General features: G+C 32.3%; 3 protein-coding genes and 1 long non-coding RNA gene across 4 annotated transcripts; 2 read left to right on the forward strand and 2 right to left on the reverse strand.

Annotated features, from left to right (window-relative positions):
- Nucleotides 1–425: 425 nt before the first annotated feature.
- On the reverse strand, nucleotides 426–14784 carry ck (unconventional myosin-VIIa ck). The gene is given in 29 exon segments (XM_015329213.2): nucleotides 426–1712; nucleotides 1804–1973; nucleotides 2076–2173; nucleotides 2265–2361; nucleotides 2437–2562; nucleotides 2674–2875; nucleotides 2946–3128; nucleotides 3217–3613; nucleotides 3714–3835; nucleotides 3937–4004; nucleotides 4007–4296; nucleotides 4396–4640; nucleotides 4735–5775; nucleotides 5883–6059; nucleotides 6153–6350; nucleotides 6452–6661; nucleotides 6764–7357; nucleotides 7454–7609; nucleotides 7711–8091; nucleotides 8181–8576; nucleotides 8659–8789; nucleotides 8870–9035; nucleotides 9164–9420; nucleotides 9507–9628; nucleotides 9709–9893; nucleotides 10020–10166; nucleotides 10268–10381; nucleotides 11302–11348; nucleotides 14646–14784. Coding segments are annotated over 28 exon segments (6498 nt in total). The 5' UTR covers nucleotides 11320–11348; nucleotides 14646–14784; the 3' UTR covers nucleotides 426–1505.
- Nucleotides 14665–17029, forward strand: LOC107070747 (uncharacterized). The gene is made up of 2 exons (XR_001476306.2): nucleotides 14665–14802; nucleotides 14871–17029. It is a non-coding gene; the product is annotated as an uncharacterized LOC107070747 (long non-coding RNA).
- Wdfy2 (WD repeat and FYVE domain containing 2) lies at nucleotides 15636–20272 on the reverse strand. The gene is made up of 7 exons (XM_089174738.1): nucleotides 20002–20272; nucleotides 19558–19699; nucleotides 19259–19464; nucleotides 18894–19133; nucleotides 18613–18751; nucleotides 18320–18519; nucleotides 15636–18214 (listed from the first exon to the last, which is right to left on the reverse strand). The coding sequence occupies exons 1-7, from the start codon at nucleotides 20160–20162 to the stop codon at nucleotides 18076–18078; spliced, it is 1227 nt and encodes a 408-aa protein (XP_089030864.1). The 5' UTR covers nucleotides 20163–20272; the 3' UTR covers nucleotides 15636–18075.
- A 148-nt stretch (nucleotides 20273–20420) lies between these two features.
- Nucleotides 20421–26191, forward strand: HPS4 (Hermansky-Pudlak syndrome 4 protein). Its single transcript, XM_015329216.2, is given in 11 exon segments — nucleotides 20421–20970; nucleotides 21452–21659; nucleotides 21661–21687; nucleotides 21806–22036; nucleotides 22153–22247; nucleotides 22335–22404; nucleotides 22498–22668; nucleotides 22736–23221; nucleotides 23224–24177; nucleotides 24275–24501; nucleotides 24593–26191. Coding segments are annotated over 11 exon segments (2652 nt in total). The 5' UTR covers nucleotides 20421–20962; the 3' UTR covers nucleotides 24768–26191.
- Nucleotides 26192–26344: the final 153 nt, after the last annotated feature.

Genomic DNA, 26344 nt, shown 5'->3' on the forward strand with positions numbered 1-26344 from the left:
GACTATTGATGGAGGTGTTAATTCATCTTCGTACCTGTAAATATATTATACTATTTTATCTTTTATATACATGAATTATCTACGGAATAAAGCATACGTACGTATGTTTTTAAACAAGTTTTTAAAATTAATAAACATTCAAAAACTAGTACTTAAGAAAATTTCATTAATCAATTAAACTTCATTCGTTTTAATTTAAGATTCAGTTGAAATAAATCTGGTTCATTAGGTTCATGTCAGGGTTGTTTTTTTCTTTTTCTTTTTCTTTTTTTCCTTTTAACCAAGTATATTTGAACGTAGTCGTCTCAAGGAGGAAATGAGATAGCATCATCTTAAGAATGTCTTCCTGAAAAGATCTATTGTGAAAGGAAAACATGTATATGTTCCATGGGAACTTACCCACGATTAACACTTGTATCGCATAATTGAAGAATACTATTGTCTTTATTATTCACAATATATAAATGTGGATTAATAGTAATTATATTCTTTAATATCATTGGACGGATACAAGTATACAAGTTTATGTAGTTTCTGATTTTCCTTTTTCGTTCTGTCTTTTTTTCTTTCTTTTTTGTTATAATTTACGAATCTCTATATCGTTAAATAAACACTTAAAAAAATTCTTTCGTAATATTTTCATATTCACAACTTACGTACAACAATATTTATTACCTTATTGTTGTTTTCAACAATTTTATGTACTATTTAAATAATAAGAAAAATGTCATTTATATCGAAATCGAATAGTATATGCTTCAGCACAAAGTTCTTTGATTATATATCTATATATATAAAGCAGATTTTAATATTTTACAAAATTCTATAAAGTCTTATTCATAAATAAATCATATACAATGCTTTTTAAGATCATTCTTTTCTATAGATATACTTTTATTCCCTTTGTATTATCAATTGTACCGTAAATTGTAAATTGAACGGTAAGAGTGAAACAAATAAATCTGGCTTTTATACTTATTTCTAATATAAAACGAATAAACTAAATAAGAGTAATTTTCTTGTATTTAAACAATATAGTGTTGACAAATTTAATACTGTAATTATAATTTAATTAGAGAAATATAAAACTTTATAATATTTATTTAAAAAGAAACAAAAAATAAATAAAAAGATGCCACATAAAAGCATAATAATGAATGTGTTCTTTGCATGATAAATAATACCACTAGAACACTATTGTATAGTAAATATAAACAGTCATAAACAACAATATTTCGATACGGTCAAATTGAGTTTGCCCTAAAATTACTTACATTTTGTTTTAAACTATAAATTTCTAATGGAAAGTGTATAGTTATTCTTCCTCTTCTCTCTCTCTCTCTCTCTCTCTCTATCTATCTACCTATCTATCTACCTATCTATCTGTCCATCTCTCTTTCTTTCTCTATTGTTATTTTCTATTACTTATATTTAAAAAATAGAAAAATGTACGAATTATTTGTTAATCGCTTTGGAGGGAACACGACACGTATACAGCTATAAATCTATTTCATTCTTATTGTACGTTGCTTATTCATATTTGTGAGCATTAATGAAATATATGACGTTAACAGATCATCCATTTTATAACCAAGTGAAGTTTCACACAAGAGTTTCGAGCCTCTTACCAAGTTTCCTATTGTCATATGAAAATAAGTATTACCAGATGACCAATTAGAGATTCTAGTAAAAGGATGTGTTATTAAGATATCCTAAAAAAGAAGTTATTTGACGTTAATTAATATGAATTTATTTTGACAGTATATTAAATATGTAATATGAACAATCTATATATTAAATTACCTTTGTTTGAGGATGTATTACGCTTACTCCATGTTTATTAATTGCAATTAAAAGTAATTCTGGATAATTTGGTTCTGTAGTTTGTTTAACTTCAAAGAATGCAGATCCAAACGTTGGCCACCGATAAACTATTTTCAAAAATGTTATTTTGCCATCCTCTGGACTCATTCCTAATAAATAATAAATGATTACATTTATTAGAATGATACTATGATAAAGACATTTTACTCGTATAAGAAAATTATACGAATTTTTGTATTTTTATTACTTACCAGCATCCTGATTATATGCAGCTATTATAGATCTTTTCCAGTCATTAGAATTTTGTATCTTTACCAAATCGCTTGGTATAAGTTCTCTTAACATTTGTCTATTTAAAATAAGTATAAAACAAATAACTGATTTATTAAATTTAATAAAATCAACAACTCATATAGACATGAGTTTAATCAAAAACTTACGGAATCGCCTGAAGTTCTTGTTTACTTTCTCCAAAACGTACTCTATATACCAATGCTGCTAATCTTGAAGCTTCTTCTTTAGTACATTTATGGTATCCTACAAATGTTCAAATAAACGTGATAATTACTATATCAAAATACTGATACTATATTAAAACATTTGAAGATATACCTCTGAGTAACTTTGGAAGTTCTTGATGAAAGTGGAATATAAGATCCGCATTTCTGTCTTTCCCAGGAACTGTATTTGTCCATAGTTTTTTCATAAAGAATACTTGATACGTGAACTGGGGTGAAGCTACAGCAGAACAGGCAGCAGATATGGACACGGATATGTATATGTATATGCATATGGATATATGAGTGTATAGTTTAACATTTAATTAAACTTAATTTAAGAGCAGCTTACCATCCCGCGATGGTCTAGCTTTTTTGATCCAGTCTGTTAAGTGGCGCACAAAATCGAAAAAGAAATCACCTTCTGGTACTGAAATGACCTTATCTGCGATTTTGACAAATAAACTAAAACCTTCTGCAGAACGTAAATTAAGTCTTTGTGCAATATTTTGACAAAAATCTTTTGCTCTTGTAGATGAATCAACCTCAAACGCCTATGCACAAGAGAAAGAAATATATGAAGAGAAATATTTGACAAATAGGTAGGTAGTAAAGTATGTTTACCTCGTCAGTATCATCTGGAAAATATACTTTATGAAATATTTGCGTTGTCTTATGTTGAATAGCTTCTACTTCCACTTGATGAGGAGCATATTTTCGTTGACCGTTACGTAAAGTTTTTTGAAGCCTTTGTAAAGAATCTTGAGATATAGGATGCCGTCTTGTGCGCAAAAATAATGTTAATTCCTGCAATTAACAATACATAGCTATGAATGAGATGCAAAGAATTAAAATAAATATGATACTACACTCGTATATCATATATTAATCGTACTTTAAGAAGACTTTGACTACAAGTAAAAAGTCCAGTAGCGAGCCACATCAACTCCCATCCCCGTTCTTCGCTAAGTCTATTACAATTGTCGGTTAATTGCTTCATTATTTGACAATAAATTTCGTCTCTTAATATTTCATTCTTTAAAGGACCATCAAAAATAAGATCAGTATATTCATTGCCTATTCGAGGTCTTTTGGTAGGCAAATCACCCATATATTTTAAAATAGCATTAAAGGCAAAACACGCTTCTTCTGCAAGTTCTTCCTTAGATATTAATTTTTTTAAAAGCGGTTGCTTTATCGGTTCTCTCGAGTGATGCCATAATTCATCTGAATGACCTCTCCTTGCGGTTGTCAAAGTTAAAGCTTTTGACATTGTTCTTTTAGGCGGAATTCTAAAACAAATCAATGGTATTATATATAAAATATGAATATTTTAATTATTTATTTATTAATATGCGAGATTCATTTTTTGCGACAAAATGTATATTATACCGAAAGTGGTCAATAGCATATTCCATAAGAGTATGAGGTTTGTCTCGAGATTCAACTCCATTTATTTGTTGAGGATACAATTTACGGCCATTTTCAGTACTACTTTCCATGCTAAACAATGCCTATATAAAAAGAAATATTTTTATATTTAAATAGTATGTGGGTGGGTGTGTGTGTGTGTGTGTGTGTGAGAGAGAGAGAGAGAGATATGATAAATTTGTACCAATATATCATTCGGGGGCTTAGTAAGAGACGGTAAAACGTAAACTGTCTCTGCAGGGAAATCTCCTTCTCGCCAGTTCTTTCGCAAATTCCGACACACCAAGTCGAATTAAGAACACTTTCGCCAGTATTGTCATCTTCCAAAATAATAAGATCTCCTTTTTGAAAATTTAAAAAGGAGGATCCTTCGCCAGGTGCTTTGTAATCTTGTACTGCTATAACATGTTTACTACGTTTTTTCAAACCTTCTAAAAAGTATACAACCAAATCACGAATATCTTCTGCGTTAGGGCTCTGAAATGTAAATTCTTCTCCTCGCACCGTCGACAAACTGAATGTCTGTGTAAACATCTTGTTCGTTCTAAAAAAAAAAAAAAAAAAAAAAACAAAAAAACAAAAAAAAACCATTTCATAAATATATAATAGTTTATGTTACGTACATCTACTATGTAGTACATACTTTTGACTAGACACGGTGGTAATTTCAGGGAAGGACAATTCCAGAAGCACTTGTTCCTGATCATCAACAACATAAACTCCGGTCCAATTGACAGCTATAATAACGTCATTCTTAGGTAAATTTGGACCAGAATTTCTATAAGCTTCATAGAAGCGAGAGAAAAGTAAAGGCCATTTGAACTTTGCATAGCCTACTATATCCTCCTTAACGCGTAAAACAGGTACATTTTCTTTTAAATAATAACTCTGTAAATATGAAAAATATTATCTTTTCTAATGTAATTTTCTTTTCGTTTTATATGTTGTATAATAAAATTGATATTTAACATTGTTATTAAACCTTTTTATACGCCTGCAGAACAAGATGTCCCCATCTATCAATGGCCTTGTCAACACTAGCTAAACAATAATCCGGTATGTAATTAGGTAATAAGGTATATAATCTTTCTGTATTCATGTCCGTATGATACTCTATATAATATTGTTGAGCCGCGATCATTGCCAAATCTTCTTCTTTGTCGCACCGATATTCACCGAATTTGACACCTCTGACTACTTGCTGATATATCAGATTAGTCGCTACTTGATCTTCCGTTGGTTCGTGCCAGGGAGCAAAGATTTCTTTCCGGAAAAACAATCTCCAGGGCGCATTTCGTTCCTGTGCACCTTGTTCTTTAGCGTATTGCTCGCATTGAGAAATGGCATCCATAACATGATCATTGCCGCTACCCAATGACGAAACTTTATCGAATAGCGCGATATAAAGGGAAAATCCAAATTGATCCCTTAATGAAATTTTATCAGATAATTGATTACATAATTCTCTAGCTGTGGTTGCTGAATCAGCGTAAAGAGTCTTGGTATTTCCGTCCATGAATGTGATGGGTAACATAATTGGTCTTTTCGATTTTGTTGCCTGGAGTTCCAACCAACTTGAAGGCTGATTTCGAGTACCATTATTGAATGTTCTCTTTAGACGTTCTTCGCAGTACGGAGCATAGCCTGGTGGCCCTTCTCTTATAAATGCACGCAGATAGTTGACAAATTTTTCAGACGGAGCGAAACAACCGACGCAAAGAGACAGTAAAATCCAGCCACGAGCGTGCGATGATTTAGAAGGATTATTCGTTAATTGTTTGCAAATTTGACAATAAATTTCATCTCTTAATTCTGCTCGGAGTATTCCATGGCCAATAATAAAATGTAATTTTTCCAAATTTGAAGTTGGTCTTGCTTCTAACCAAGATTGATAACTATCCGCCGTGTATTCATCTTCTTGCAGTCTCCTTCTAACATCCTCTCCTAATTTATTCTTCTTTTTTAAGGTCAACGATACTAATTTACGTCTAATAGATCGTGGTTTTTGCTTTAAGAATGATTCCTAGCAAATAATAAATAAAAATTGCATTACATTACATTAGCAATGTATTTTTTAGCTAATGAAACAAATCAAAAATAGTCTAAAAGTAATATATAATTCAGACATACTGGATCCATGCCCATCATCTGTGCTTCTTGGAATTCTTTACTTCTAATGAAATTACGTCCGAGTGTTGCAGTTACTTTCGACATGACAGATGTTGTGTCTCTGTCCATCGTATGAAAACGTGGCTCCGGAAGATCACCGGTAAAACGAAGTATGGTGATCCATAAAGCTTGGGCAGCCTACAGAAAAATAACATTAAATCTATAAACATTTCTTCTAGTGCATAAACGAATGTTATGTTTGTAAATATTTGTCTAATTTGTTTAACTTACCAGTTGGTCTCCTTGCGTATGCAGAGGCAGTAAAGGATGTTTCAATGGCTTCTTAGAGTACTGGTGCGTGATATTACCCTGAAAATACGTAGCTGCAAACTTTTGAAATTTAAATTCGGATAAATCTTCCTCATCTTCCGAAGCAGTTTGAACCGGACTAATAATTTCTTGCTGATCAGCTTTAGGAGCTGGAAGATCCTGAAAAAGAAAAAATAAGATGTGCATTTGGATGTGCGAGTTTAAATAAAACATAATTTATACAATCAGGCATACAATAGTACAAATAAATAACTACTAACATTGAAAACGGAAGTTTCTCTGGCTGGCGTCGGTGCTTCGCTACTTGAATCGGGTAAGAAATCAAACATCGCTTCAACTAATTTACTATCGTCAACTGGCTCGTCTTGTTTCTTCGCCGCATCGTTAATCAAATTTTTCTTAATCTCCATCCTGCGTCTATCTTCAAGTTCCATTTCTATCTCTTTTCGTTCCAATTCTTGCATTCGTTCCTACAAGATTAATTATTAAACATATCAAATAAACTATTATCTAATATAATAGAATTTCATAATATTGCATATATATATATATATTGTATTTAATGGACGCACTCGATAATTTTGTTCAGCGATTTCTTTAGCTCTTTTGTTTCCTTGATCTTTCAATTCGCGTTCTTCTTTCTTCCGCAACCTCAATGCTTCAATGTGCAATCTATATTCGTATTTAATTTTTTTGTACCTTCTTTGTGCTATCAATCTTCTCACGTGCGCTTGAATCTTAACAATTGCCCATAATTTTTTACGGTACATTTTACGTACTAAATGACCTCTGGCACGCGCTTGAAGAGCTACTATATGTCCACGCAAATGTCGAAATCTATGGGAAAGTACTCGTGATCTTATGAGAGCTTGTAATCTCATATAGCCACTTTTCATAGATTTGTAACGGTGCCGTTGAGCGTAGCCTCTCCAATACTTTTGTATTATCATTGCAGCAGCTCGCATACGTATAAATCTTCTTCTATAAACCCATCCACGTATATTTCGTTGCAATATCAAAATTTTTCGCGTCAAGACACGATCGCGTTCTTGCTCCAAAAATAAATCGTGTGCATCCTTTAAAAATACTTTAGTGTGTCCTAATTGATAATCTGATCTTCCTAGAACTACATGGCAAATTTTTGAAGTAGCAGCTCGACAATCGACCTATTATAAAAACGCTTTTAGTCTCAATTCTTATAAATATATATATATATAAATGAAATGTGTATTAACAATATGATAATATTTTGAGTTATATACTTTATGCGCAGGTGGTACACCCGATATAAGGAATCTATATCTCTCAACGAATTCATGAAAGGAATGCCTGATTGGATATCCAGCTCTACGTATTCTAATTGTTTCCATCATTCCAGAGTATCTTAATTGTCGGCAACACAATCCTCTATCGAACATCTAACAATAAGATCATTTTCAATGATTCAAACAATGATTTTCAAGTTATAATAAATAGAATATTATTTTGATCAGATGCCGCCGCCGCTGCCGGGACGTACCATAGGTTTTTTATATTCGTTAGGTTTAATACATCTTATGAAAAAAGGCTGACAGCTGCATAAAGTTTTCATAAGGGAATCTAATGACTTTTTGAACTGAGTCGACAACGTTGGCGCCCTTTTTCTAGTTTCCGAACCCATGCCAATGTCCTCGATGAAGCACGTTTGTAAAAATTTATTTGAAGATATATGAATGAGTTGTAACAAATCAGCGCTAAACGTGTCTCTATTCTTTTCGAGAAAACTTCTAGTGTCGTAGAAAACAACACCTGCGAAATGGTTCAGTCCAAATGAAGTATTGATATCCGATTTTGGTTTCAAGTAATTTCTGTGTGTCCCATGAGTCTTATGAATCTTTGCTAACATCGTTTGGTCCGTTCCCTAAAAACACGTGTGTGTGTGTTTTAAGTATTATAATTATTAAGTGATTTACAATTAATTAAAACAAGTAAAAGGTAAAAAATACGTACTTTAGGAAACTTTGATTCTTCATCGATAAGTGCCATAATATTTAATTGTTTAATAGCTATTAAATCTAATGCATCTTGATTGTCGACGAATTCTATATGCTGCCAATTAATACCTTCGTGATTATATTCTTCTTGTTCCAGCTTAAAGATATGTTGTACGAAAAATTGTTGAAGGTTTTCATTCGCATAATTAATGCAAAATTGCTCAAAGCTATTGTGATTAAAATTTTCAAAACCAAATATATCAAGAACACCAATGGCACTGCGCGAAGTATTTTTCGGTCTGTAAATAGCTTCGTTTATTTTTTTCACAATATGTATAAACAATCGCCCATATATTCCTTTAACGAAAGCGTCTCTAATATCGACCGATTGTTCCCTTGACAACGTGGAAACCTATTTAATTAAATATATATATATATTATTAATGATGTAAACAAATTGAATCTTATTTCATTGTGGCTACCGTAAAACTTACTACAGTCTCGCCGTGAGCAAATATTGTTTTTCGTGTAAGAGCATCTATCAATGATTGTACTGGAACACCCAACAAATGTGCTACTCTCTGAACATTCGTCTGTTCTGGTATTTCGGTTGCGTCTAAATTATCTACAAGTCAATTAGAAAATGATAACTACTGGCGAAACAGAGAGAAAGAGATAACATTTTCTGAAATATTAAATTCATACCTACGACGGTAGCTCTGTATTTAATGTTTCCCATATGTAACAAAGCTGCGAGGAGCTTTAGAACCTCCCATATTTCTGAATCAGTAAACAATAATACTTTCATAGCTGATCTTATATCAGCAAATTCGGCAGCATCGTCTCTCCCCTCGCACGTTATACTCCCTCCCTAAATAATAATATTATATTTAATAAATATAATCAATCAACTTACTCTTGAAGATTTACTAATAAAAGCGCAAAAGAATTGTGTGTTACTGTGTTACACACTGTGTAACAACACTGTGTGTTACTTACTCCCGTTAGATACCTGTACGACGAGGCATCTTCAAGTTCTAGCTTTTGTTTTTCTTCCTTTGACAGTCCAGCCAGCATACAATAAAAAACATGATAATTCCTTTCGTCTAAGCTTTGAGACACGATGCGGGATTTTTCCAAAAGATATTGTTCTATCTTGGCACCTTCTATCACACCATGCTCGTTAAAATGAATATCTATATATTTACCGAAACGAGAGGAGTTATCGTTTCTCACAGTTTTCGCATTACCAAAAGCTAAAATAGAATATTATTAGTATAAAATAGATTATTTTGGATGTACCTTTTATAATCTAATCTAATAATATTTATATACCTCCTACCTTCTAATATCGGATTTGCTTCTAAGATCTGTTGTTCTATCCAAGAGTGCTTGCCACTGATTGCCGCTAAATATTGTAAAATTAATTTCGTACTCTCAGTCTTTCCTGCCCCGCTTTCGCCACTGTAAAACAATATTAATGTCAATACGTTACGGCGTCTTAACGTTACGGCGCCACACGTTAGTCACACGCAAAGAGATACCTAATTACTATACATTGATCTTGACCGTATCTGTTCATGTGTGCATAACTATTATCACCGATAGCAAATATGTGAGGCGGAAGTTCTCCAATTTTGCGATCCTTGTAGAGCTTTATTTGTTCCGCGGTGTAAATAGGCAATATCTGATATGGATTTACGGCAACCAATATGGAGCCGGTGTAAGTCTGTAACAAGTTTCAAAGTTTTATCAGTTTCATATTTGTTTTGTCCTCATTTAGTTTTAGACAATTAACAAGTCGAACGATTTATTAACGTACTATGAAGGAATGTATAAAATACCAATTACTAACATAAATGAGATTCTCATTGTAACGTATCAGCAAATTTCTCAAAATGCCAGCTTCATGGAGGTCTCCTAAACTGATCATATCTTCGACACCTTGCACTGACGTGGCGTGCATAGCCTTTATTCGTCTCTCCGGAGTCAGCCATTGTTCCTGTCGAAAATAAAGGTGAAAAATACAAAAGAGTTTCTTCAACAAAAGAACCTGTGAGAAGAAGAATATATAAAAGAATAATTCTAACTCTGTGTTCACACCTTATTATCGTCGTCCTTAACTTGGATCCGTCTACCTTCTGCCGAAATCACCCGTGCTCCAATCGCAACGTCAAATTCTCTTCCCGATATCGGTTCGATCCATATGTAATCTCCCTGAAAATCAACACATCAATATACAAAAATGAACAAAGAACAATAAATTCGCTTGTTAATTTGCAAATGCCTACGCGTCCACGCCACTCATCCATTTTTTTGTCTTCTTTATAAACCTGTTTACTTGAATTAATAGTAAATATTAATTACTAAATACTAAAACTAATTCACACATGATAATGACAAGGGTGTAGAGGAAATTACGCTTATATGTTATAACGTTGAATGCAGCTATTAACTACCTTATAGCTAGAGGTAGGTAGTAGTTGTTGCTGCTGCTTCTAATTCGAAGAATTATCAATTGTGAATTATTATCATTGTTCTTGTCTTGCTAAAGAAAAAAAATAACGATAAACTCTTTATCGCTAAAGCTTTTGGTCTTTATCAAAAAGTGATCAAACACAAAGAGAGGAGAGAAAAGGGCGAAGGAAGAAGCATCATATGATAACAAGTTTGATTTAACACGATTTTTGTATCGAGCGAGTTAAGAGTTAAAGAGTTTCAACAGTTATTTATTGAAAACAAATAGAGAAAAAACATAAGATACAAATTGGAAGGTACGAATTAAAGGCACGAATCAAAGGCACGAATCAAAGGCACGTCCGGCAGACGACTCCTCGTACCGTTAGACGACAGCTAGCTAGACAGACAGCTAGATCGTTCGTGCGAACGATTCCGAGGTGGTGTTGTACAGGGCATTAGCGCGGTAGTAAAGGACCGTTAACTATGCCTAATTAACCAATCGCGCTTTTCTATAGGTATCTTTCTATATGTTTTTCAAAAAGATACAGATATTTTCTTACTTCTCCTGTTCAAAACTTTGTTTTATTTTTGTTTATATTATCTTCTCGTTTCGACGATTCATCGATTTATCATTAAGAATGGTAAACTTAAATAATAAAACAAAAGGAAGATCTTACCCGCGTAACGATGACCATCTCTTAAGTCGTGGTTGTCGGCACTCCACCTAAAGCAAGACAAATATTATCATTTCTATTTCTTTTGAATATCTATATATGCGTTATGAAGAAACTGAGTCAAACCGCGGAGTCAAACCGCGAAGCAAAAGCATCGGAAACGTAAATATAGGTTCTGTGATAAACTATAGCGACCGTCTACATTTTACTTCAAGGATCATACTAAGGATGATAATTTGATTGCGATTACGATCGTTTATTTTTCTTCTTTTTCTTCTTTTTCTTCTTTTTCTTCTTTATTTCTGTTATCTTATAACACCGAGTTGAATAAATTGTCTCATTGTCAAAAAAAAGATTGCATTAATAATCATCGAGTAAACGTGTGTGATTGGATTGACTAGTTTGGGATGTACCAAAAATGTTATAAATATGTATAACACATATGCATGTGCGTAGAGGAAAATTAAAGCTAAGAAAAGTCATTCTTGCATACGTCGACGATCTCTGCTTGATCACCGTTACACAGTGGAAGCAGCATAAACCTGTTTGTAAAAGTGGGTTAGAGTAGTTCGTGCTGCCAAGCCATACGGATCCACGCCAGGATCCACTAAGAATCCTCTCGATCTGATCGATCTTTTTCTTCTCGATGGATGTAATAGATTTCAAACGAAAATTGCGGCGGCGGTGGCGGCGGCGACGCTTATCCAAGCGTAAAAATGTAATCCCAATGGAATCGCGTTCATCACTCAATGAGGAGAAATATCACGCTCGATTCGTTTCTAAAAGAATGTTTGTTCGGTGTACGACGATGAAATGTCAATTTTAGGTTTTGATAGTTCCATAACAGTGAACGAATTTCTGTCGAACGCTGTTTTGAAAACGGGACAATGGCAACATACAAAACTCATTTGAAATCAACTATTTTATTTATGCATATAAAGAGAATTATTGTTACTGTTAGTTAAAAACTACATGGTCACGCAAACGCGTAGATGAGCTTAATGAAAAATATTATTATAAGATCGAGTGTGTTTTGTTATGTATTGTTGACTATTTCGAAGGAGATAAATATAGGAGATAAATAGGTTTGTCGAATCTTTGAATCGACATGTGCGTATTTTAATTCAATCTCTCGATTTGTCAAAAGTAGGTTAAGCGGCGACAACAGCAATCTGTGTTTACATGCCGAGCTCGAATATCCCCGTAAGACATTCAAAGTATAGGTAGTATATGTAAGTATGTCCCGTTGTTACGTTTATACTTCGCGCCTTTCCGTAAACTTTTACTGCCGGCGGCTGCGCGCTATGCTTTCTCGTCGACTACTGTCTCTTATTGTATAGAAATAAACCATAAATACGTAAATATAAATAAAAATAATCATTCAAATGTCAATAGATATTTCTAATGTAAATATTATTAAGCACATGAATTTCGATGTCGAAATATAACAAGAAGCAATATCTTGATGGTTTCATTCATCTACGTTTCTTATACATACGTTTGTTATAATAATATATTGTATTATGCATTATGTATATTACATTATTAGCGCAAAGTGCCAGAGAGTTTCACTATGAACTTGAATTAAGGAAAGTATAGGGGAGTCGCAGTCATTGACTTTGAAAGTATCTAACGAGCGAGCGAGCGAGCGGTCAGTACCGTGTGCAGGAGACTTTAACGGGCGATCAAACAACGACGCGTAACCAAAAACATACATTACGATCTCAACTACTACGTGACTTTCCAACTATGACCTTGATCGTATTTCGAGAGTACATTTGCCTTAAATACTTATCTTTATATACACATTTATATTTGATATTGAAGAATATGTCGGTCAAGAATGCACGAGCTCAATCTCAACTTCAAAAAATGATGTCTCTTTTGTAAAAAATACATAGGTGCCATCGGATATAGCCGCCGCCATTGCAATCCGCATATACATATACTACAACAACGGGTGTCGTTGAAAATATATTTATACTAATTCTTTATACGCATGGCAATTCAAAAAGAGATAAAAAGATACGCGTACGCTAAGTGTTTGCTTCTTTCTTCATGAATCATCCCTACTTTCCTCTTCTTCTGTTGTTACTCGAATAAAACCGAGATTTCGCACTTTCCACGTAAATAGAAACTATAGATCGACGAATCGGAAGACAACAACACAAGGATCGTGCATCATCGATTAATCAGTGAGTGATGTCATGCGAACAAAAAATCAAATCAAGATGTACGTTTAAACGATTATACACGTATAAAGTACGTATCGTACACTCGTAATCGCGAACACTCTATGAGAATCGGTAATTTAAATTATTGAGTTTATTTTCGTGTAATAACTGTATTCAAAACATATGCAACATACAGAAATCCGCAATCTATTATTATGTCATATAACAGAACTTTGGGAAGTCATATGACAACAATCAAAGTTTAACAGTGAATTTCAAAGAAGACGATACGTCCAATTTATACTCCATATCAATAGTTTTTAAGCAAAAATCTAATAAGCGTATATGTATAAAGTAACTCTCGAGGTAATCGATCGCCAAATGGATTTTACAAATTTGACAACAAAAACACTGATTATCTCTCTCAATCGTATTATTACGTTTCTCTTCGAGAAGAAAGAAATATTTCATTTTTGTTATTAAGACAAATTGCTTTTATAAATAATAATCAAAACCTCGAACTCTAAAGTAACGACAAAGATTTGTTTAATTCTTTTTTGAAAAATTTCCTTTTCCTTAGGAACACGATATGTGTGACAAGAGCAAATTATTCCTTTTTCACAAAAATTAACTTCCACTTGGCGTCATAAATGTTGTTCGTCATAAATCATACAAATATGCAATAAAAAACGACAGACTGAGAGAGAGAGAGAGAGAGAGAGAGAGAGAGAGCGAGAGAGCGAGAGAGAGAGGGAGAAAGAAAAAAAGGCTTGTCATACCGCCATAGATCTTCGTTCGATAATTCTCACAAGGACGCGTTAGCACGAAAGATCTAACAATAAAAAAACGTGTACGTATGTCGGAGAATGCCAACAAAGTTCAAATTTCTTATAAAAATTTACATGAAGGATGTGCAATTTGTTGTACAAGTTTTACATTGTCGCATTCAAAATGAACGAATTTGTTCGTTCCGCATCACGAACGTGGCTATTTTTTCCCTTGTACATACGTGGCGGCGAAGTATAGGAAGAAGTGAGAGCTAATGCAAGAGTAATAACAGAGATAGTTGCTTGCTTGCTTGCTTGCTTGGATAGATAGTTAATATAAAGAAAGAAAGAAAGAAAGAGAGAGACAATATTGTCTCGCGTATTGTATTTCAGTTAAGTTAATTACCTTGCGCGAGTAACGATAAGCACGGCGAAAGCAGGTCTCTCTCTCTGCTAGAAGTCGTCGGTGCGCTCCATTAAACTGCACTGCACTGCACTTAACGTGGACCGGCGCGAAACACGCTTTTCATGTCCGAAAGAACTCGATCGGCAGAACACACCAGGTATAAACGAAAGCTTAACAAACGCGCGAAAACTACTTGTTTTCGCTTATCTTTTTTTTATACGACAGGTTACAGGTGCGTCGCGAGTAGAGTGAATAGAAAAGAAAAAAGAAACTTTAAAAGTTTCTTGGATGAAGTGTGCGCGCGAAACAGGACAAAAGAGACAAGTGTGGGAAAATAGAAAGTAAATTAATAGAAAAGTTGAAAAAGTATACGTTTTACAAATGTAAAATTGATGAATATGACGACGACGACGACGACGACGAAGAAGAAGAAGATGATCCAAAGGACGGAGACAGCCGTGGCTCGTTCCGAAGGATGGGCCACGGTGCTTCTGACCGGCACGTAAAATAACGCAACCACTCTCGGCTACCTTCGGCACGGTTCGGGCGTAGCCAGGTGGAAGGCGGATTATGGAAGAGGTGGAAAAGTAGCAACGGTATGAATCGTGTATAGAAATGATAAACTAGTCAAATCTACAACATATGTCTACGAAAGGTTAAATCGTTTGTCGCAATCTTCCTCGCGCGTCCTATCTTTTATTTCTTTCTATTTATTTTTCACTCTTTGCTGAATTTTCTAAATGCATTGTTTTTTTATCTATAAACCTTGTCTTTTTACTTCATTTTTTCATTGCGTTACGGTAACTTTCGTCCGATGGAAATGATCAATTTGGAATTTCATTCGTTATTTGTCATTGACATTTTATAGAGAACGTAATGGTTCCTTTACACATCATCCTACTTTCGCGTATTTAGGAATATTAATTCTTTATAAAAGAACGATCAAGAACGTGTCTTAATCGTATATTAATGAAAAAAAAATAAACGATATTATCATTAACGTTGAAAATATATTTTTTACTTCATTTTTAATCGGTTTATACCAATTTATATACGCGATTGGATGTATACACAGATTTGTTTCATTCTTTACAGTATTATAATATACATACTGATGCATAAAGTTGATGTCAAAATACAACGATCGCATTACCAACTATGTGTATTATTATAAAGTAACACATTCATTCAACGTAATATGAAATGCGTATTTATGTAACGAGAATACTTTTGATCTGAAAAAGTTCAGGTAGTATACATTGCTTTAGTGATAATTGTCATTTTCTTAAGCGATTAATCAAATATGTTGCCTAAGGGATGCAGCAGTTAAAAAATGTTCATCAAAGAATCATATAATAAACATAGACTTAGTTAAATTATCTTACGAATGTACATATTTGTACATATGGTACTTTTAAAAGCTTCATAGGTAATACTTAATATACAGCAATTTTTTTCTTCTAAATAACATAATTACATTAGTCAATTAATAGCATTTGTTGTTATATATATACATATAACAAAAGTAGCATTTATATATATTTATATATATATATATATATAAAAAGCACTTATAATTTTTTTAATTCTTATTACATTCTTCGTTAACATACAAAATATTGATGATATCATGTAGAGATACCATTAATGACCTCGACAAAACGATTATAATTAAATGCTTTAACGTAATTTGATTGAACTTCAAAATACAATCAATTTAGAAGAAGATTAACAACAAAGACAATAATATGTCTTCTAAAAAAAGTTGTAATAATTTGTATAATAGAATAATATACTTCTTATCGTAACCATTTATACTCAAATTTCAATATGAAAGTCAATAGTCCTTATTTTAAAATTTAGTTTAATGACCATTTTTTACTTTCAGGTACGAGACAAGCATATAGATAATTGATGAATAATCAATTAGAAGAAAAATAGTATGAAAGGTTTAATGTAATGATATAACACATACATTGAATCCTTAACATACATATAACATTACATGAATCTCTAATATTAAGATTTTTATGTCATTTTGTTGACATATATATTTTGTTATTACGATTTTTGCATAACAATTTATGACACCTAGTTTTATGGAAGCACGAGAGAGAAGACTATTGTGTCTATAAAATAGTAAGTTTTAGAAACTATCATGAGTTTTGGAAGGATGTGATGCTTATTGTTTTTTCATCTTTCATGCTGAAATAAGTGAATTTATGACTACTAAATGAAAAGACGAAGGAAGGCAGACATGGTCAGAAAAGAAGTAAAAATCATTTAAACAAGAAATTATACATTGTTGCCTAATAATCATATCGGTGAAAAGCAAAGTTTTGATAAAAAGTATTAGTTATTTAAACGAACGAACATTCATTGATTGATAAAATACTCTGCATAATTTATTTTGAAACATATTTTGCTTTTCTATATATAATAATATAACATAACAATAATTAATATAACAGCCATAGTTCATAAAATGTATATATAGAATGACTAGGAGTTATTAAAATATCATAAATCTTGTGACTTTTTAAACATTATATCTCTCTGTGTGACAAATATTCATATAAAATATCAAAAATAAGAATTTTAAAATAAACATTTTAAAATATATATATATATATATATATAGATAGATAGATAGATATAGATACAATAGAAGGATACATATGCTTTACCTCCACATAAAATATATGAAATATATTTTCTAAACCGATCAACAACAAAATACGTATGATATAGCCATATTTTACAGTTTATATATTGGTAAGGTACATTGCTGGAGGATATGTACCTTGGAAAAAGAATTTGAATTAGAAAAATATTGAAGAATTAATATTAATATTAATATTAATATTAATATTAATAGTCTCACTTTCTGTCTATATTTGTCTGCCTCTCCTCCCGCTTTTCTCTTTTCCATTTCGGTTGTGCCATGTGTACCTCGGCATCATCATATTTTACCTGAGGTATTAAAGTATTGTTTCTTGAAAATAACTTTATCATTATCCCAAAAATAGATAGATCGTTTATAATTTTAGTCTTTTCTTTTCCAATTAATTGCATCGAGTCCCTCTACTTTATATGAGAAAATATATTCACATCTATTGCTGCTTGTTTTATAAATATACAAGGAATACATGAGTATTTGGTGCAAAGAAGTATCGATGACTTGAATTTTTAAAAACTATCATTACAATTCTACTTTGTGTAATTAAGTTTGCAATATTATTTCATTATTTCCATAAAGAAAAATCTACATTACACAAAGTATATGTGGTGAAATTGTAATTAGAAATAATAACATAATCACAAAAATACGCTGTGGATAGCACATTTTTGAACATGGTTTAAAGGTGATAACAGTTTTTCCGTATCATATAATTTGATTTGTTTGGAAAAAGCATATATACTTGCAAGTTCACTGAAGCAGTGCAGAAATATCCCATATTTTAATTAAGCGGTCCTGACCGATGGTCAGTAATCTTCGACGTGGAGCATCTAAATCCATTCCAATAATACTATGTTTCGCGTCGTGAAACGATGCGAGAGATGTTTGGCTATGCAAATAAATATGTATACAATACATGTATAAGAGTTAATTGCAATGGTATACTATACTATACTATACTATAGTATAGTATAGTATACTAGATAATACCTACTTGGCAGCTTTAAGTTGAATATGGCATGGATCGCACACTCGAACTTCAAACTCAAATCCCATGGATGGGATCGGTGTCCTTTGAGAGGTGCAACGAGCGCACAGAGCACGTCCGCAATGACGACAATGATGCTGTCTTAGCCCTATTTGACGCTGATCCATCATTGCTTTTATATTCCAGAAAAATGGCCTACCGCAAGCCTATACGTGATCCAAATTCTACATGTAATCTATGATCATCGCACATAATAAATTTATATTAATCAGACAAGATTAAATAATATACGAACGTACTTGACACGTGTCAGATTCAACCCAAGGTGCAGTTTCTCTCCTATTTGCAGCCATATCCCAACAAACAATTACGGCATCTTCTCCTCCGGATATTAATATACGTTCCGTGCTCGCATAACAAAGTGCTGTTACTTTGTTGCTGAAAAATAATAGTCATTATAGGCCAAAAAAAGAATAAAAATGAAATCTTATTATATTATATAACACGCGTGTTACGATAAAACTACTTAAAATAATTCACACATTGTCCTATCTTATGTATTAGAGTTACTTTAGCTTACTGATGGCCTTGAAGTTCATATGCTGTGCCTTGACGTCCTCCGATATCCCACACTATAATACTTTGATCAAAACTCCCAGAAAACAAAAGCTGCTTCTCCGAGTCCCATGCTAAAGTATGAATACTTCCAGTATGAGCTTTCAGCATAGTAATGAATGTAACACCGTTAGCATCCAATTTTAGCATTGCTATTTGTCCAGAATAATCTCCCACAAAAGCGTGTTTAGATTGCGCATCAAATCTGAATTAGTTAAGCCGATATACCGATTATTATCAATGACAAACTGCCTTTTACTGTTTTAACTGTTTTAACTGTTTTAACTGTCTTTTACTTTAAAGAGCACAGTCTCTTTGTAAAAAGGATACTGTAGAGCGGTGTACCATGCATCCGTTTGATACGATCCTAATTTCCTTCCGGTATTGGAACAATGTAATTGAAATAACTTATCACGACCTATGCTCAATACCCATTCGCAATTAGGAGCGTATATAACTCCAGAAACTCTTGCTTGATGAGCTAAATATTCACGCATACCAGTCATACGATTATAATCTTGTTCCAAAAGAAATTCCTAAAATAATGATAATAGCGTTTTAAAATATTATTAGTTCAAAAAAAAAAAAAAAGACATTCTCCTAAATCCATTTTGGATGGTATCGCATACATTTATACTTCCATTTTCAAGTCCAACAAACAATTGGCGCGTTTCTACGGAATAATGCATAGAAGTAGCACCAACAGGCATGTACTGACAAACACTTGGCCAATATTGCCCAGAGTCTCGTTTTAGCCATACTCTAACAGTTCTGCAAAAAAGCAGAATATATTTATATATATATATATATACACCTTATCTTATAAGAAAGACATTATATATATGTATATTTGAAATAATGAAGAATATTTTGTAATGCACCGAAATGAAAACGCATTGAAAAAAAGAAAAATGAGGAAATAAGAAATAGGTGAAGGTGAAGGTGAAGGTGAAGGTGAAGAATAAAATGGTGGAAAATAATAAAATAATAGGAGCGAGAGGTAATTAAATAAAGCGTATTATAATATAGGCGAGAGGGACAGATAAGTTATCATTGTGTAAAACGTCACATACCTGTCATCGCAAACGCTAATTACCCCGTCTTCCCGCGGGATGATAATAGCCGCGTTAACATCGTCGTTACATCCTTCTAATTTTGACAAAAGTACGGGCTTGCGACTGGAACTAAACTTATCATGATTCCTTCCGGTTGTAGGTTTTATTTCTGCTGCCATTTCAAAATCAAAGTAGTAACCTTAGAAATGCGAATGTCATTTGACAGTTGCCGGACTTCGACGTTATTCACAGTTTATGAATCGTCAGAAAGTTGGCTGTTGGAGGATCAAATTCGAAAGTACGCGACAGCAGAGATTCTGTCGATAGAAAATGACATTACTTTCGTAGGATAATCGATCGGTAAAGTAAATTACATTCTAATCGACGGTACGATCGGTATTCTTTCCTAGGCGGGAAAATATAAATCGAGAAATGATATATGTATCTTAGCAGCAATAAGAAAGTAAAAAATGTGAGAAATAATATTTCTCATTAAATGACTTAATTCAATGGCTTAATTCTTCGATATCAATTGTATGTCAATGATATGCAATTCTCTCAATACTCTTCCTTTTTATTCGAGAATAAATTCTTATCTTCCACCTGTTCATACATACGTGAACTAGGTGGGATTAGTTTATCGAAGAATTGCCATCATGTGCTACGATCCAACCAGAGAATACGATTTGGCATGGCGGCAAAGAACCTGTTCTGTTTAGTTCACTTCAACTTGTTGTCACAATAAGTAGTGATTATCATGACTGGTTTTTTCACTTACGTAACTTATTCCTATCAAAGTGAATATTTTCTATGAATCGTATCAGCCAGAGTCGTGGTGGAGTCATCGTGATTAAGATTTCAAACAAAATTAACGCCAAAGTTGAATAGAAATACGTGAAAAGGAGTGTAGGATATTAGAGTTTGGCAGTTGCGATTAAACACCGGCCGAACGTAAACGAACGAAACGTAAACAATCACCATGGCAAAGTACGACAGAATTACGTAATCGTAGTATTATCTAATTATAACAGAACACGACTAATTTTAATTCAATGATAAGGTCTCTTGTCGCTCGTTTTTGACATGTCGTCATAGTATGAATGGTTTTCTTTCTCTTTCTTTCTTATTTGCTCCATGTGCGTACGTGCGTGCGTGCGTGTGTGTATCTGTTGTGTTATTATTTTTCTCTGATTATGTCTCTCTTTAAATCTTTAATATTTATTAAAGAAAATGGTGACTTTAAACTCGTGTGAGTGATACACTGATACAGTGATGTAGCGATAGCTGACACTTGGTCATGGCTTTACTAATAAATAAATATTTCTTACACACACACACACACACACACACACACGCACGCGCGCGTAGTATAATGTTATATAAAAATGAACAAGTAGACAAAAACTTGCAATACTAGTTTTCTAATGAGTTTAATCATACTAACGTTTGAATCATTTTTTATTCGCAGGGAAATGATGATAGTATTCGTTTTTGACACATCAAGATGTTGTAAAGAAGAAGATGATCCTGGAGAAGCAGTTATGTACTTTCATCCGGCATGGGTATCACCTACCCAAAGACTCGCTTTAGCAGGCCAATTAATGGGTATTAATCAATTCTTAGCAACATCATTTTCTCCACCACATTCAATTTGCTTACAAGGTGGAAAATTTGTTTTTAAAAAAGTTTGGTCAATATATTTTGGTAAGTTATTACTAACTAATTAATCTTAACTTGACTTCTCGCTCTCTTTCTCTCTCTCTCAAGTATTCTTCGAATATTATTTGTCAAGTGTCAATAATCCGTAATTATATGATTTTAGGCAGTAGGAACGGACAGAAATATACATGATTGGGTTTTAGAAAGAAGAGCAAATACCTTAGAATCAATATTGACGTTTTTTCACTGCGATCTCGTCAAAATATCCGAATCTTTCAACAATGATAGAAACAAATTTACTGAAAAGCTATATCAAATGTTTGAAACTTATTTACCAATTCTTCAATACAGTGCCAATTTATTTTCTAATATCCCTGTTATTAAACTTCCAAAGGTTATATGAATTGAATCAAATCAATTTTTATGAAACAATTTGTTTTTTTTTTTTTTTTATAATAGTCTACAAAATCTCATGTATATTATTCTCATGTGTATATTTTCAATTTACAGAGTGCCAGTAATATATTTTTGGAAGCAATACAAATTTTACAGTATTGCCAAGAGACTAATGGAATAATGGGTGGTGCTCTATTTTACAATAACAAGTAAAGGAAAGAATAAAATATTATTTTCCAATAGAAATGGTAGAAATAATAATAATAATAATAATATTCTTAATATCCTTATTCTAGGGTAGTTGCTACACAATTAAGCGCAGATTTAACTAAACAAATAGTTATCATGGATCCATATAGAATAAAGGTATAGTATCGTATATGCATTTCAACATATTTACCTTAGAATATTCTAAGGTTCTAGAGTTAATTAGAATGAACTTGAATATTTGTTCATCAGGCGCCCGCAGAGAGAGTAGATACAGAATTTCATTTGCCTGTAGGAGTTCAATTGCTACGAGTATACATAAAAGAAAAACAATATACTGAATTAATGCAGGAGGCAAATAACGAACGTTACTTCAATTCTTATTTGGATTCTATGGCACAGAAATTGTCTTCTCAGAAAAAGGTATTCTATTAAATTTCAATATTTTTATTCTAATAATATATATGTTTCTATGCGACTATATTTGTAGAGCATGCGTAAGAACAGTATGAAAGAAGCACACATGTCTGGACCAAAACGCGACATGTCACGAATTTTTACGGTACCTGAAGAAGGAGAGTTAGAACCAATGCATTGTAATAATGGTACGACCAGTATTTCTTCTCTTCCTATCACTGTGTATAGTTCACCGGTGAAGTCTAAGCAAGAATATAAAATAGAACCTAATGAATATACGACAAATCCACAAACACCAAGTGTATGTTCTACACCTCTGAAAGATGTAAATAGAGTGCTACATGGATCGGCAGTTTTAATATGCAATATGAACGATAGTGCTGATATTTCGAGAGAAAAGCAAGAAGAAAAGCAAGAAGAAAAGCAAGAAGAAAAAGAAGAAAAGCAAGAAGAAAAAGAATCGAAAGAAATAATGGAAGAAAATATGGATGACATTCCAGATGTGGTCAAAGAAGCGCTTCGTTGTAAACATTTAAATAAACTAAAGAATAATCCTTCTGCCAGAAGAAAATCATGGAGAAGCAAAGATCCGATAAAAAAAGCTTAAGCACATCCGATGTAGACATTTGTTTGGATAAAATTTCATCTGACATTCCACTTAGAACGTATACATTAGGATTACCAAATTTAAATAAAAATGTGCATGTTCATTGCGACATGGATATGTTGACTAGTAAATTATTGGCAGAAAAAAACATTTTCCATACGATAACTGATCCGTGTTATCCAGTATTTCGTTCCGATGGATTACCTGTTTCGCAAGCATTATACGAACAATACATAGCTTCGCATTACGAGGAACTTCAAGATAATAGCGTAACAATAAATGATTACATAGACAATCGTTTTCTTCATTTACCCGATTCATTAGAATCATCGAATATAGCATCTACTAATGCATGCAATGAAAATGCTAGCGGAGATTTGAAGAAAGATGAAATTACTGCAATTTGCAATGCAAAAGTTGATAACAAAAGTAAACAACAAGAATTTAATAGGAAAGGTATGAGTTTACCTTTGAAACCGCTAAATATTTTGGATAGTGATGATAAATGTAAATCCGAATCTGAATGTAATAACGAATTGAATTTTTTGCAAAAAAGAAAATTAGAAGGATTACAATTAACGCCTCTTATGTCTAAATTGACCTTACTTGCCGATGAACGAACCAGTGGTTTTTGCAGCAAAGAAACAACACCTAGCGAATTTCGTGATATATTTGGATTTTCTTCTACGACAAATCAATTACTGAAACAAAAATTAGAAGCGGTAAGTAAGAAGGAAACGGATAAAGAGAATGAAAGTAAATCTGATGAAAGTGAATGCTTCGGTGCTACTAAAGATGAAAGTAATATAGTACAAATAGAATTGTTCCTATGTGGACATCAAAATATGGTATTGGTTTTATTAATGGAAAATGGGACTGCTAACAATCCAGACTTGATACATTCTCTTGTGAGTGACTAGAGAGAATTTTATATTCTTCCTTTAATTGATTTCCGTTCGTTTATTTATTCATCATATTTCATTATTTTCATTATTTTCATTATAGTGGCAGACTTGCATAAAAACACTTGGACGACTCGAATTTCAATTACAACAATGTTTAGATCCACTTCCGTCAAACGAAAATAAAGAATTATATAGTATTTTGAGCGTCGATGCAGAATGGGATACGATTAATCGTTCTGGACTTTGGGGTGTCACAGAATTAGATATCGTATCGTGTCTTCACAATAGATTCAGACAAGCCAGTAATCTTACCGACGTTATCGTTCGGTGAGTTCAATCATTTCTCTATCGATTCCTTTAGCCTTTTTTTTGTATGGTTCAATAAGAGTCATTGTTTTACATTTACATTATTACATAGGACCGAAGATGCCGTCGTTTATGGTAATCAATGTGGACAAATAGAAGTGTTTTATCAACAAGCAGTAGCTCCAAATATATCAGGGGGCCTTCCAACGCCAGCAGATCTAATGGGAACTATATCTTTGAAAGCCAAACGTAGACTTGAAAGAGACCATGGAATTGTATTACTTTAAACTTTTGTTTTTTTACTTAATTAATGATTAATCTTTATTTATTGACGTTAAATAGAACCTCTCTCTCTCTCTCTCTCTCTCTCTCTCTCTCTCTCAAATTGATTTTATTAGACATTATGAGTAAATTCATCTGTCGAGTTATTAACATATCCGAAACCTAGCTTATTCATATAAAAATTTAACGAGTGATCTGATCTATAATAATATTATCGTTACATATTCACAACTATGTACAGACCATGATATAATATTTTGTGGAGAAAAAGAAAATGAAAGGAAACAAAGGAAAATAACAAATTAACAGTAATATATCTTGCTTAAAAAAAGTACTTCAATATTTTATTGATGAAAATAATGAAAAATATTTTCGGACATATATAAACTTTAAGTAGATATTTTTTAAATGAAATTTTTATAATTCAAAGATTTGTATATATGGGTAGTTTTAGTTTCTTTTGTTTTTTAAGTAAAATTAATTTCATACTGTTTGGATAATATCATTTTCCCCATTTTCTTACTGAGATAAAAGTTTGATATCATTAACCAGCAGTATTTGATAATTAAACTGCTATGAAACATTATTTTCTCAAGTATAACACAAATACTATAGTTTTGATACATATAAATAATGTGATTTATATCCATAATTGTTAACACATTCAGTAATATAACTGTAAAAGAGAGTTTGTCGAAAATGTAACGAAAAAGAGAAGTAAATATTAAAAGTGTCCTTATATCTCAGTTTCTACAACAACAACAACAACAACAACAACAAAATCATTTATAAGTCTATCAGCTACTTTCTTAAGCTTTTATCTTTCAAACTGAAATATGTAATGTTTACATAACAACGATAACTTAACTTACTTACTTATTTACTTATTTGTCTATGTTAATAGAACTTGTAATACCATTTGAAAAACTGAATTTAATTCACTTTTACAAGTTATTTCAGTTCAGTATGTATGATTGTATGTCATTCCATATGTATACGTAACAAACAATCGTAGGAGATATATATATTGTTTAAGTAGTCGAATAATATCACTCCAGAATTACATCTAATATTCATTCATTTGTACTCGTAATTGCAATATACTCGTAAATGCATAAAATTGCTGATATATACAGAATATTCAATAATTCAAGATATTAAATAACGGTTAATATAGGAGTATATAATAAGAATGATGAATAAGATGACTTATTCTTGCGTGCTATTACTTTAGCCACTAACGATCGTGCGTGGTTGGATCGGATCGTTATCGTTATATCGTTATATCGTTATTTTAGAGAACGTAGAACATAGAGAACATATTTTATTATTTATATGGTTAGGCATGGTTAATTTGTATAACATATTTTGTATAATTTATAATTTATGTAATAGATTAGAATAATGATACATACAAAATCTAGTATAACCATGTACTTATGTTTCTTATACATATGTTTAGTTCTTTTATTCTAATTAATGTCTATTATAAATGTATAAACATGAATGTATAAGAAAGTTTGTTCTTTTATTAGAGATGCAATGTACGTAGTACCATTAGACAATTAGATAAGAAATCTTA

The sequence above is a fragment of the Polistes dominula genome, unplaced genomic scaffold (assembly GCF_049000335.1).
Source record: "Polistes dominula isolate Pdom_NZ unplaced genomic scaffold, Pdom_raw_medaka contig_16, whole genome shotgun sequence".
Classification (NCBI taxonomy): Eukaryota; Metazoa; Arthropoda; class Insecta; order Hymenoptera; family Vespidae; genus Polistes; species Polistes dominula.